Raw genomic sequence first — 14,385 nt, forward strand, 5'->3', positions numbered from 1 at the left:
TGTACAGATGCTGCAAGGGGAAAAAAACCTCTGCATGTGTGAGGAGCACCAACGTCACAATAAACACGTCTGGAAATACCCCTAGAGAAGCAGTATTTGCCTTGAACTTTTACCATGTACATCATACATAGATCTGCAGTATAAAAAAAAAAGTCCGGATTCTTCTAAATTTGAGCTCCCAACCCAGATAAGCACTAGAGCTTTATGAAACTGAAAAAAAAAACCCCACAGGCTTCCTTGGACGTATTAGGAAAGTGCCTTATCTCACTCTATTTCCTAACCTGTGACATGTATATTGCTATACATAGCAATAGATGGGGACTAGAATCTTGTACGGCTGGAACATCTGGTATTAAATGTAAGCCTGCTATAGGCCATTATGATAGGAACACACCTCAATCCCTGGTTTTCTGTGCATAGCACTGGCAATTTTAGAGCAGAAAACAATTTCAATGTGATACAGGAAGTGCCAATAAGGACTGTGTTAGAAGATGCTGCAAAAGTCAGTTAAGCCAAAGGCACTGTGGGATAAATTGGTAAATCTAGAGGGGAACTGGAACCCAGAGAGGGATGCGTTGCTCATTGCGGGAGTTGATGGACACAAATGCCATTTTGCTGATAATTGGCCAGGCTTTTAATGTTTTCCCTTTTCTGAGTGTTCATTGCCCACCCTGCTTCCTCAGTCACTTTGTTTTGTCACAAGCCCCTTGAAGTGCATTTTTCCCTCCCCTGAACAGTTATTGTTGCTATTAAGGAATGCCGGGCTGTCAGAGAGCCCCGCTGGCCAGGAGAAGGAATCCCACTGAAAGATGCCTCTAATGGCGTGTTTATTGCCTTGCTCTCCAGTTAGCCAGCTAATCCCATTTATTGCCATTTGCAGAAATTAAGGGGTTGAAACACTGCACATTCTTGTACACAGCAGAAGGCGTGCAAAAAGAGAGAAGCTGCATGTCGAATGACACCTAAAGTGACTTCTAATTACTTTCCTCCATGAGTTTGTTTTGCTTGTCAAGATCAGGATCTTGGAGTGGGGGAATGCTTTAAATTCTACCCAAACCTAACTAGAGGTCAGGCCTGCACAACTTGCAACCCAGCAAGTCAAACAGTGGCAACTGGTCACTGCTGGATCTGGGGGGGCGGGGGGGGCAAGGGGCCCACCAGAGGTGGATCCAACTGGTTATGTCCCCCTCACGTTCTCTTGCCTTCCAAAGGTACTGTACTGTGGGTGCTTAAGTAACACAATGCAGTTACTTGAAACACAGTCTCCTGGCTGTATATGGTGGCCCACAAGGAACTTTTAAATTATCGTTTTTGCTGCCTACTCTGGACTATAAAAATGGGTGCGAAGGTGGGGTTCAAGACCCTGGCAGGTCACTTTATGTAACTGCTGGGCGACATTTGGTATGAAGTTGTTCCAACCCTGGCCTAGGGCTTATGTTGGGGGCTTTTCTTTCCTGGAGTGAATTTATTGAGGAGGGAAGTATATCCCCTTTGCCTGGTGCTACAGAATTGCCCATCCAGTGATATGTGGGGAGAAGTATTTTCTCTCAGGACTTGAAGAAATACTTAAATATTAATGGAAAGATGTAAATTAAGATGTAAATATTAATGGCAAGATGTAAATTAAAAGGGCTCCCATAAGGGGGAAACTTCTTCCTATTTCCAAAAATCTTTGCTGAACCAGAGCTAAGGTTCATCTCACTCAGCATCCTCATTCAAATGGTGGCCAGCCCAATGCTTTTAAGAAGCACATTTTGTGCTTAGCCTCTGGCGCTCATAAGATATGCTACCTTTACAAATGGAGGTTCCACACAACTACCATCCTTAATAGTTCTTGGTGGACTTATCCTCCATCTGTTTTCCCCTCCCCTTCCTTGCTTCGTGACACTTTCCAGCTAAGTAATGGGTTGTATCCACCTAAGTCATTCTTTGAGTGGACCCACTCTACTGTTAGTTGGGACTTAGATGGATGTGACCCAGTTCCTCACCACACCCATCCATCCCAAAAGTCTTGTGGGCCTCTTTAATCTACATCTGCACTTTTGGGGGGACAAACATGTGCAAACCTGACCATCATGTGGAACAGCAAAGCTCTCTCCTACGAATTCAGACCAATGGTCCATCAACCAGATTCAAAGATGCACCTCCCCAAGTTTCTCCAAACTTTCCCAGCCCTTTTCCTGAAAGTGCACCACCGGCAATACTGGGGATCAGATCCAGGAGCCTCACACAGACTCGGGATACGTGCATTACTGCTCATTTCACAGCCCCTTTCTTGTCTCTCATCCTCCCAGCAATTCACAAGATCTGAAAAACTCAGTCAGGCAGACATGCAGGTTGTCATACTGGCTCAACTATAGCAAGTGGCAAAACTTTAGGTGTTCAAACACAGGGTGGATGTGGGTTTGAATTTCCTTTAAGCCTCCTGATTTGAGCAGGAGAATCTCTTATACTAACACCTCTGCAACTTTTGAATCTGCTCTTGGGCAGGGGAAGAACCAAATTCCAACATGGGGCTGTTCAGATATCCACACTGGCCAACGTGAAGGCAGGCCACTAACCACATGTGGTGGCCATTTGCCAGGGGCTCAGTACTCCACCTGCTTTTGCCCCTTGCTTTGGATTGCCAAATAATCATAAACACCTGGCAGGGAATTGGATGTGGCCTCAAGGGCCTGCCACTGTGCCCAACACCTGCAGAAATTTATAGATTGTCAGTTGGACGCTCAAACCTTATCCCATCAGGGAGGAGGCAAAAAATAATTGCATACAGTAGGAGACCAACAGAAACCCTCAACCATCTTAGTGATGAGCTGTTGAAAAAGGCCTAGCTGGTCATTTTCTGAGTTGATGCAAAAGAAAAGGACTTGAACCAAAATCCTGCTTTTCTCGTCTTTCCTTAACATCTCAAAAACCATTCACACGCTAAATGTGAACCTGAGATTCATTTAGGATTTCCAGAGCCCCCACCTTGGAAGGAACATCTTGCTAGTTGGAAGACGCTGGCCCATCTCCCATTTCCATGTCAGTTTCTTTCTTTTTTCTTTCTTTTTGCTAAAAAGACAAAGAGCTACGTGTTGCAGTTATTCCTACAAAGAGAATATTCTTGAATGATTGTCCCAAAGGATAGATGGGTGAGGAGGTAACCAAACAGAGATTTCTCTTATGATCAGTCCGTGTTGAGCAGAACAACAAAGTTGATGGATTCTGAGTCTTGCAGAAAGGGGCTGAGGGGAAACTTGAGTCAGGTGTGGAAGGGGCAGGTTTGGGGTTAGGGTCTTGTTTCAGAACTCCAGAAAGATATATATATATTTCCAATGCTTATTTTGTTGTGGTAGTGGTTGTTGCTCAAATTTGCATGACAAATTTGGAACCTGTAAGGAAAGCAGAGTTATGGAATGCAAAAGGAGAAATGGAAGCAGATTCGCACGGGCCCCCTCCCCCCCCATGCAGTCAACAGTTTAGCCGCCAGGAAAGACATTTTGATGTTTTTTTTATAATCTAACTCCTGAACAAAATAGAGGATTTATACAGGAAGAAAGATAAAACAGGTAGCATTTTTGTTTTTCATTTTCACTTTCCCCCTTCCCTTCTTCCAGGTCTTCCCCCTGCCCCCCTCAGGGGGAGGGGTGGGACCCAACAATAACCCAATGTTCCTTGATGGTCTGAGTTGTATGTTTATGTATTTTTTTAATCTGGTATATTAAATATAAATTATGTCTTTGCCCCACTCCATGTCTACGTTTTTTAAAACTTTTGTGTGTGTTTTTGTTGGTTTTCTACAAAATAGGCTTTGTTTTTGTTTGCTTTTTCTTTTCTTTTTTTTTGTAAAACTTTCTTCCCCTCCCCTTTTGTTCCACCTGGTTCTGCTTGGAAAATAGTTTTTGTGTTTTGCCATTTTTTTTCCACCTTGGCAAAAAAACAAAACCTTGGTGTACGTGTTTGTGTGTGTGGATAGGGAGGGGGGGTAAAAACAGAGAAGTGGCTGGGCAGTTGAGGGGATCAGGAGGGATGTATGTGGGAGGAGGGAGGGGATTCTACATCATGTATACGAGTAGTCTATGTCTGGAATTCCACCGTCTCTGTACCCACGGGTTGTGCCGTAGCCGATGGTGTGGGTGCTTTTGTAAAGACTGGTTCCATTGGATGGGAATATGGTATGGATGACGTACTCCTCCTTTGCCCGGTGCGGGTTGATTGGAAGCATCTGCAACCCGGGGCCTCTGATTTCCAGGATGGAGTTGTCCTTCTTGGTGCCCGATTCCACATAGTCATCTTTCTTCCGACTGCCTCGCTCCCGTGTCAGCAGCTCTCCCGTCCGGTGGACATACCAGCAGATGGCCGCCAAGACTAGGAAGAGGAAGACCAAGGACACCGCCCCGCCAATTATCCCTGCCAATGGCAGCCCGGCCATTGGGTCCATGTTTTGCTCATGGTTGAGGGTGGTGGTGGGGCTGTACATGTCTGCCGTCTCGGCCTTGGCACACACTGGGGTCTCATCAGGCACATAGGTGCTGCCCGTCTCCATGGTGACCATGCAGATGATATAGGTGGACTTGGGCTCCAGGGCTGTCAGCAAGTACTCTGTCTTGTCGCCTTGTACCAGGGTCTCTGTGATGGAGCCCACGGCTGGGCTGTGGCCCAGGCGCAACCAGCTCAGGCGGAAAGAGGCTGCCGGGAGCATTGCCTTCCAGCTGATGCGGATGCTGTCAGCGGTTAGCGGCTTGACGTTCAGAATCAGTGCTTTGGCTCCAGCCCCAGTGGCCATTGGGTAGTCAACATTGGAATCTGGCAGTTGGATGCCAGGCCTCTTGGCCTTGAGGGTGAAAAGGGAGCCCTGCGGGGTTGTGACAGCAGCATTGCTGGCAGTCGTCTTGGCTGCCACCACCACTCCTGAATTGCTCTGCGGGCCCACGTCAAAGCACTCATCCATCTCATTGGTGATGTCCTTGATGGCCATCCCTCTGACCTTATCGGGGCCTTGGCACATCAGCCCTCTCACATTCACCACAGCAGCCCGGGCCTTGACCCAGTCCCTCAACCACATGAGGTTACAGCCACAGTACCAGGGGTTGTTCCTCAGCAGGAGCTGAGAGAGACTGTCAAGGTCATCAAAGAGACCCTTGGGCAGAGTGGTCAGGTTGTTGTTGGACAGGTCCAGCTTCTCCAGTTCCCTCATCTTGGAAAGGGTGTTGTAGGGGATGTGGCTGATGGCATTGTCTTGGAGGTACAGCTTTTGCAGATGAGCGCTGGGCAGGTTAAGAGGTGGGGCTGCCAGAGAGTTGCGCACCAGCGAGAGCTCGCTGAGGTTCTGGAGGCGGCTGAAGGTGTCGTCTGCAATGCGCTGGTTGGCCAAGAGGTTGCCATCTAGCACCAGGCGCCGCAAGCTGATCAGCCCCTTGAAGGCATGGAGGGGGATGGTGGATATGCGGTTGTCGTCCAGCCTCAGTTCCTCCAGGGTGCGGGGCAGGCCAGAGGGGATGCTGCTGAGGTGGTTGCGAGAGAGGAAGAGCAACTTCAGGCGTGTGCTGTCCGCAAAGGCATCGTCTTCGATGCTGACAGTGGAGACGGAGTTGTCGTCCAGGTGCAGCTTCTCCAGGAGAGGGATGCGTGCCAGGGAGTCTCGGGCGATGGTTCGGACGTTGTTGTCCTGGAGGTGAAGTTCCCGCAACGAACGGGGCAGATTGATGGGGAACTCATCCAGGTCATTTTCATAGAGGTAGATGACCTGATGGGAATTGAATTAAGAGGAAATTCAACAGGGCAGAAGTAGAGAATGGAAATGGTGTGCATGTTTTTGATTTTTTTAAAAGCTGCATTTAACAGTTCCTCAAACCTGAGCAATTTGGGTTCCAGTTAGTCCATATTAAAATGCCTGTCATCAGCCTAGAAATCATGAACTTACCACAAGGAAAAGGTGTTTAAATTATTACATTTTTTAAAAAACAGGACTTGGCATTAAACAGGCAAAGGAACTTGAGCTTCAAAGCTAGTGTGTAAATTCCAACCCTGTGCTAAAAATCAAAGTATGCTGCTAAACATACCCCAGAACAATCTCAAAACCAAAAATCCACATGGAATCTAAAATGTGGACATATTTTGAATTCCAACATGCATTTGGGTGTATCTACTCAAAATAAAAAAGAAAAGGAAAAAGTTTAATTTCCAGCCCCAAACATTATCTCCAAAGTCTAAGGACCACTTGGGCACTGTGGGAACCTTTCATGGGGTCAGACCACTGGTGCATCTAGCCCAACATTACATAATTTAGGAGCGGGGAACCTGTGACCTTCCTGATATTGCTGAAATACAACTGCCATCAACCCTAACCATTTTGGCTGGGGCTGATGGGAGTCCAACAACTCCCAATTCTGGTGTATTCCCATTAGCAGTGGCACTTTAAGGCCTTGGACAAATTAGAGGTATTTATTGGCCTCCGCTCCTTGATATCCTTTTAGCTGAAGATGAAAAACATTGAACCAGAGCCATTTAAAAAAAACAACAACATTTAAAAATAATTAAAAACAATAAAATTTAAAAACAGATGCAATCAAATCACTTCGGGATAGGCCAGTCAAAACACAAACATTTTCAGCAGGCATCTATAAGTCTGCTATTAATATTTCATGGGCTGGGCCTCACCTTTCGGAACATAGGAAGCTGCCTTTTATGACGTCAGATCATTGGCCCACCAAGTGCAATATTGTCTATATTGACTGGCAGCTGCTGATGAGGGTTGGAGACAGGAGTCTCTCCTAGCCCTACTAGAGATTCCACTGTGGATTGAACATGGGACCTTCTGCATGCAAAGCAGATGCTCTACCACTGAGCTACAGCCCCCTTCCCATGCACTGTACATTTATGGCAAAACAAGCACAAACATTAATTCAGTGTGAGCTGATGAGGGGTCATAGCCCAGTGTGTGCTGGGGGGATCTCAGTTTCAATCCCTGGCATCTCTTATTCAAACGCTCAGGTAGCAGTTGATGCAAAAGACTCTTCCTTCTCAGACCCTGGAGAGCTGTTGCCAGTCAGAGCAGGCAATAGTGGGTGAGGTCTAATCTCAGATAAGGCAGCTTCTGATACTGTCGCGTTTACCTGGCAATTTTGGCATGTTGAACTGGTCTTGTGAATATTCACAAGTTCTGAAACACCACGTCCTGAAAACTTCTGCAAATTGGTAATTTGAAAGAATTGGGATGCAATGGGAAGTCACCATGATGGCAAGTCACACTAAGACAGCCTTCCCCAACCAGGTGTCCTCCACTTATTTTTGGACTCCCATCAACCCTGGCAACTGGCCATGCTGGCTGCGGCTGATGCGAGTTTGGTCCAGCCACATCCAGAGAGCAACATTTTGGGAAAGCCTGTATTAGAGTGTCCACAAGACTGTAGTTCAAGACACCAAAGTCTGAGCAAAACATTATCAGGTTAATCCTTGGGGAGGGGGAAAATGTCCCTCAACGTAAGTTTCATAAACCAAAGATTTCTACAGCTACTATTTAAGAATTCTAAAGGGGAGAAAAAGTTGGGTCAAGCCACATTCAGCCTCAGCTCATTAATGAAGATCAGCCACCCTCTTTCAAAAAATAAAGTCCCCCGGTTGTACAACCTGAACATTTAGCTTTTTCTTCAAGGTGGAGGGGATGCCGGCATTGTTGATCTGATTGTTCTGCAGGTATAGGGTGGTGGCATCATCCGGGATGTCAGCTGGGATGGAGGTCAGGCCCCGGTCATTGCAATAAATGAAGCCGTTGTCGCAGCGGCAAACAGATGGGCAGGTAGTGCTGTCAATCACTTCGCTCAGGAAGGCAACCAGGCCGTAGCAGAGGAACAGCCAGTCACGCAAGTCCATGGCAGCTGCTGTTGTCACCACGGTGGCTGTCACCACAGCGGCTGTGGGTGAGGTGGTCGCCATGGTTCGCAGGGGTGGGTGGTGCTAGGCTGTCCTGCAGTTAGGCTTTTGGAACCTGCAGATGGAATGTTTTTATTTTATTTATAGTCTTGATTTTTTTTTGAGGTCTCAAGGTGAAAAGATGCAGGGGGAGCCTAGCACCCCTGCCATGCAGTTAGTTTCCCTCCCTCCCTCCCTGACTACCAAGTTAGCGTTTAATTCAAAACCAGGGCTTAGCTCTGGAATATGTCTTCAAATCCAGGGTTTCAACCCTAGGGTATATAAAGTGCAAGCTCGTTTATATATGGAAAGCTAGCATGATATAGCAGATGTGGGATGTTGCAAAGTTCTAATCCCCACTCATCAAGCGATCTTGGACCAATTCACTCTGTCTTAGCTCAGCCTGCCTCCACGGGGTTCTTGTAATACTAGAGTAGAGGCAAAGGTAGCCAATGTAGTGCCCTCCTGATGTTCTGGAGTACAATTCCCATATTTCCTGACTGGCCATGCTGTCTGTGGCTGATGAGAGTTGTAGTCCAAAATGTCTGGAGGGCACCACCTTGAGTCCCTTAAGAACCAATGTTTTATTAAGTGACGATAAGCATTTGCAGAGCGCCTTTTCCCCTCAACGCAGCATAAACCACAAACAGCACCCACATGACTTTGATTAGACTGGACTGAGTTTACTGCACAGACAATATGTGGTATTGCCTGCCCCATACTATGCCACTTCTGACTGCAGGTGTGTCCCCCTGACCCCATCATCAAATGTTCCCTGCTTGAAAAAAGCCAGCACTGGTTGGAGATGGCAAGGCTGAAACCCTTCTCCTTGATGCACTTGATTTCTATGGGCATTGGAAGGTTTCATTTCATGCAGGAGGAGAACTCATTCATAAAGTTTTCCCCAAGCCATGATCTGAAGTGATAAAAAGTCCAGGAAGACTTACTGTTTGCATGCCTAAATTGTCTCCATTAGGGCCTTGAATTTGGTGCCAACATCTAGCAGGATAAATAAGCTTGGAAGAAAGGCCCCACTAAAGGTGTAAATAACTGGCACATGCTAACAACTTGTGTGAGTCAATAGACACAATGGGGAAGTTGTGTGTTAACCTTGTTAGGAAATGCCAAAGTCTGATAGCTAAGTACCTGAAAGGCTTTGAATGCCTTTTAAAACAACAACTTTAATTGGTGTGAAACCATTGATTGGATTTTTAATTGGATTTTAATCAGAGTCATGCCTTTCCCCATGAAAGGATTTCAGTGTTGATGGTGACCTGGGCATTTGTTTTAAAGTCCCAGGATCAGAAGGTACCAGTGGAGATCATCTAGACCAGGTGCTGCAGAACTATAGCTCCCATCATCCCCTGCTGTTGGCTGTGCTTACTAGGGCTGATGGGAGTTATAATGCCGCAATATCTGGGAAAGTCAATGGTTTTCCACCCTGATCTTGACTGACTACAAAGCAGGAGGAAAAGACCATAAGAGAAGGCTGCAAGAATCTCAGCTTGGCCTGTGTGTTCATTTTGCTGGAACAACTACAGTTCTCAAATGCACAATGAGTCTTACCCAGATCCCTGCTCTGAATTTAGCCAAAGTCCTGGGTTGGCCTATAAGCTTTATTCAGGTTCCTTAGCTCTACTGGCTTGCTGTGTCTTGTTCAAGACTATCTGGCTAATGGAGAATGAGTTTCTGACTAAGGAATCCTCCTGCATTTGGAACAAGACCGGTGTGTGGAAATCTGCCATTTTGCCATAAACTTCAACATGCCTCCTTCCCTGCAAGTCCCCTCCACCCCGAAAGACAGCATGTAAGAGAACAGGGGTGATGGCATTGCACATGCTGCTTCTTTGCCACCTCTGACAAAAGGGTGAAACTATCTTGGTCTGTCATCTTTACAGTGCATGGTCTCTCCCCTTTTGGAGACAAAGCTTAGTTTAAGTTCTATATGGTCCTCGACACACCTTGTACATAGATTTTTTTGTATGTGTGATTGGGATAGACGTGTCAGAGTGCTGGGCATGTCATTTGCTTGGAGATGTTAGTTGCTGAGAGCCACACTAGCAGCCAAGCACATGGTTTTGCAATGCTGAAAGTTGCCTATTGGTCTTGAGGCTGAGCAATCGGTCACACACATGTTGGCTCAAACAGCAAAGGGTGGTGGTGGTATAGACTAAACGTTGTATCCAGTGTTAGTACTACACAGAGTGGACTCATTGCCATTAATGAATGCAGCCTAACAGGTCTGCTACTTTCAGTGGGTCCAGTCTTTGTTGAATACAACCCTTAATAAAATATTGAGAAGTTTCAAGTAATTTGGCAGGTCTGCTTGGGCTTTTTCAGAGACTGGCAGTCTGATTCTCTCTGTATCAACACTGTCAGTCCTTTAAGTCTTCTGTATCCACTTTCTCTCCTTTTTCCCATTTAACTTTTTCTTGGGGTTGTGAGTTAAGTGGGATGGGAGTAGGACTGGGTTTTGGTAGAAAGGAAAAGGGGGTTATTAACAATCACAGCAATTTGTTTATATTCAAAGCACACACACCAGACAAACACCCTAACAAGGGGAAGCAGTTCGGTATTTTAAAAAATGTAGCAGGTGAATGTACTCTTCCCTTTTTCTTTTGAAGTACAGTGGTACCTCGGGTTAAGTACTTAATTCGTTCCAGAGATCCATTCTTAAGCTGAAACTGTTCTTAACCTGAAGTACCACTTTAGCTAATGGGGCCTCCTGCTGCTGCTGCGCCACCGGAGCCCGATTTCTGTTCTCATCCTGAATCAAAGTTCTTACCCCGAAGCACTATTTCTGGGTTAGCGGAGTCTGTAACCTGAAGCGTATGTAACCCGAGGTACCACTGTATCCTCTTTCCTCCAATCCTCCCCCCCCAAAAAAAGAAAAAGAAAACAAGGGACAAAGTCAACTTGGATCCATGTTCTCTTTGTGGACATCTTAGTGTAAACAGCACAGAAATAGCCAAATTTATATCCTGGTGGTTTGATACATATAGGCCAGCCTCTGTACTTCTACCACCAGATTGGAAGAAAGGGAGCAGCCCTGCCACCCAATCTATAGGCACGGCTCCCAGTGCTAAACCCTTTTGGTAGCATCTGTCAGGTCAGACTGGAGAAGCGGCTTGCAGTGGCATTATAAATCCCTCTTAAGACGACCATATAGAGTGGGAAAACTGACATGCAACAATCACAACCTATGGGAAGCCTCAATCTTGCATACATTAAGGCCCCATTTACACCATACATTTTGAAAAGTATTGTACCATTTTTTATAGTCACGACTTCCCCTAAATAATCCTGTGAAGTGTAGTTTGATAACTACACCAAAGGATTCATGTGTTGCCTCCTGCCACTTTGCTTTCAAGTGGAGGACTTCTAAAGTACTTCTTCACCTAGTAGTTCAGCTATAGAATTTGCACTCACGAAAACTTTTGTTCAGACAAATAACTGGAGGATACAAGGCTATCAGTTGCCACTAATAGCCATGGTGGCTCCGTTCTTCCTCCTCTATTGGAGGCACTTAAGCTTCTGAATACCAGTTGCTAGAGAATCACAAGTGGGGAAAGCGCTGTAATGCGCAGAGGTCCTGCTTGTGGACTTCTCACAGGCATTAGGTTGGCCATTGTGAGAACAGGATGCTGGACTAGATGGGCCACTGGCATGATCCAATAGGGCTCTTCTTAGATGATGAGGTTCACATCAGAAAATATAAGCCGGGGTGGGCTGCCTGTGGCTCTCCGGATGTTGCTGACCACAGCTCTCACAGCCAGCGTGGCCAGTGTCGGGGATGATGGGAGCTGTAGTCCAAAGAATAGAGGGCCAGAGTTTCCTCATCCCTCTAATTAGATCTATCTATCTCCTCATGCAGCTGTGTTGCATCTGCAGGTTTTTGGGTTTTTTTTGTAACCGTTCCTTTTGGCGGGAGGAGGTACATAGAGGCTTGGCTATTTGACCAAAGTTGTTAGATGGCCTGAAGTGCTCTTCCCCTTCTGCTGAAAATGGAAATAGCAGCGTTTCAGGAGTTGGATGGGGGGCTGGGCGGGGGAATGAGTGCCCTTGCAGCTTCCTCACTGCTGTTCATCAGATTCCCAATTACATTGCATAAAAGACCTTTGGAGAGCGAGGGAGAAAAGGCCTGGCTTCGGAGATGGAGGCCTGAAAGGCGCCTGTCGCTTTAACCACCTCTTTTGGCTGCTCCTTTATGCCCCTGTTGTTTATATTACACGGTTTATGTAGCCTATCAAATTAAGGCCAGTAAATCGCTTTGCTTTATGGCCTCGGTTTTTATTCTCTTGGATCTCTCCCCGAGAGTGGGAAGAAAGCAAAGGAAGCAACAAAAGAGGGGGTAAGGAGTGGCGGAAGGAACAAATGGAAGCTTGGCAGGGCAAAGGGATAATAGAATCATAGACCTGTAGAGTTTGAAGGGACAATGAGGATCATCTAGTCCAACTCCCTACAATACAGGAATCTTTTGCCGAATGTGGGGCTCAAACCCACGACCCTGAGATCTGTATTCTAGGGCTGTCTCCCAGCTGTCGCTCTTTTATAGAAGGGATTCACATGTCAGGAATGTAGGTATAGTGGATGAAAGGGCCTTGGCCCAACAAATCCACTTTAACAACAGCAGAGTTTTTGCAGTTAGAAAAGAGATGGGGAAACACAAAGAAAAGTGTGGGATGACAACAGAATGACAGGAAAACCTATAACCTCCCTTCAAACAAAGAAGAATGACTGTTTATTAGTTGTATAACCTCAGTGCAAATAAACCATTAGCGAAGAGGAAGCACTGTATAAACTCCACAAAAGCTTTGTGCAAGCAAATCAGGGTGAATGCTGAATAAACAGGTTATCTAGGAAGAGGAGGATTTCAGCTCAGTAGCTGAGCATCTGCTTTGCATGCAGAAGAGTCCCCTGCAGGAAAAAAAAACCCCAATAGGATCTCCAGGTATGGCTGGGGCAAGACCCCTGCCTAAAACCCTTGGATGCTACTCCCAGTCAGCGTAGCCAATACTGAGCTAGATGGACCAGTAGTCTGACTTGATATAACACAGCTTCCTAGAGGAGACTCTGGCCTATTCCTCTTGCCATAGCATTCAGTGGTGATGATGTTAGAGTGCTTCAGAGTCTTAAAGGACCTGAGTTAAGATGGGACGGCGATAAAAGGAGAGTGCTTAATAAAAGAAAAAGGAAGAGTAAAATCCCATGGTTGGGGGCTGTTTATACACTCTCCTGCACCTCCCTACAAGAAGATACTCAAACGTCTGTGCTAAGGGAAGCTGAATTCCACATCTGTAAAAGCACAGCATTGCAGCAGTGTGTAGATCAGTGGCAGAGCACCTGCTTTGCATTTAGAAGGTCCCAGATTTGATTCCTGGTATTATTGGTTGAAAAAATTGGGCATCAGGTGACAGGAAGGACCCATCTTTGTCCAATACCTTGGACAGCCAGTCAAGAGCAAGCTACACTGGACAAATAGTTTGACCTGGTAGAAGGCATCTTCCTAGGCTCCGCATATGCAAATAACTTACGATCTGCATTTATCTATCTTTGAGGGCTGAGAGACAGATGTCTGCCAAATGAAAACTTATATTTTCTTGTGCTGGGTGATTGAAACAAAAGATGCTATTGGCTCCTAAAAGGTTAGATTTTTAATTTTGTTTTGCATTTTGCTGTTGGGGAGTTCTGCCAGGGCCATGGCTCTGTGGCTGTAGAAGATTCCCAGTTCAATGCCTCTTCAAGTAGGGCTGGGAACATCCCGTCTGTAACCCTGGATAGCCTCTGCCAGTCAGTGTGGACAATACTGAGCAAGGTGGACCAATGGGTCTGACTCAGTACAAAGCAATTTCACATGTACAAACTTCCTTCTGGTCCTGTTCCACCCATTTCTATGCAATTCTTGCAAGAACAGCTCCTTTTTGTAGCAAATAAAATACATTTAAAAGGGATGGGGAAATGAACTCAGAGCAGAATCACTTTTTTAAAAAAATATGTAAACAGATTCATCTGTTCTCTCTCCCTGTTAATTCACTCCTTCAGTCGCTAATCCATTGCCCCAGCCTCCGTGCTCATCAAGCTGTTCTCCCAGCCCCACACCCCACCACATATGCTCCATCCATCCTCTGTCCTTCCAGCTTTGACTTTTCATCCCTGCTTCCCCCAAGCTGGGCACTCACTCATGCGGGACACTGGCAGCTTCCGCTACAGGAGGCGACACTTTACAGGGCTCCTGCGCATCCCTTTTAACCTCGGCTGAGTTAAACTCCTTCCAATGTTATTTTTTACAAGGCCCTTTTCATGGAAGATTTGAGTCGGCAAGGTGTCTTGCTGGGCCAGTGCCCATTAAATCACTAGAAACCACTCACTTGCCTTGACTTCATTATGCATTCAATTCCTCTATAAATTTTACATTTCCTTTTTCTTTCTCCCACCACCTTCTTCCACCCCACCCCCACTTTTCTATCTCCCTCTGGCTTATTCTTACTTTGG

The 14,385-nt window shown here is 46.1% G+C and overlaps 2 protein-coding genes across 7 annotated transcripts in view; one reads left to right on the forward strand and one right to left on the reverse strand.

Annotated features, from left to right (window-relative positions):
• The window catches only part of MACROD1 (mono-ADP ribosylhydrolase 1), a 312,448-nt gene that overhangs the window by 41,658 nt on the left and 256,405 nt on the right, over positions 1–14,385 (forward strand). The window lies entirely within an intron of this gene.
• The window catches only part of FLRT1 (fibronectin leucine rich transmembrane protein 1), a 161,489-nt gene continuing 147,950 nt past the window's right edge, over positions 847–14,385 (reverse strand). For all 3 annotated transcript variants that reach the window (XM_080985700.1, XM_080985699.1, XM_080985698.1), the window contains 2 exons: positions 7,612–7,969; positions 847–5,728 (listed from right to left, as the gene is read on the reverse strand). In XM_080985700.1, coding sequence (XP_080841826.1) covers positions 4,043–5,728; positions 7,612–7,917 — 1,992 coding nt within the window. In that variant the 5' untranslated portion in view covers positions 7,918–7,969 and the 3' untranslated portion in view covers positions 847–4,042. The remainder of the gene's footprint in view (positions 5,729–7,611; positions 7,970–14,385) is intronic.

Source organism: Podarcis pityusensis, assembly GCF_964106645.2.
Source record: "Podarcis pityusensis genome assembly, chromosome: 16".
Taxonomy (NCBI): domain Eukaryota; kingdom Metazoa; phylum Chordata; class Lepidosauria; order Squamata; family Lacertidae; genus Podarcis; species Podarcis pityusensis.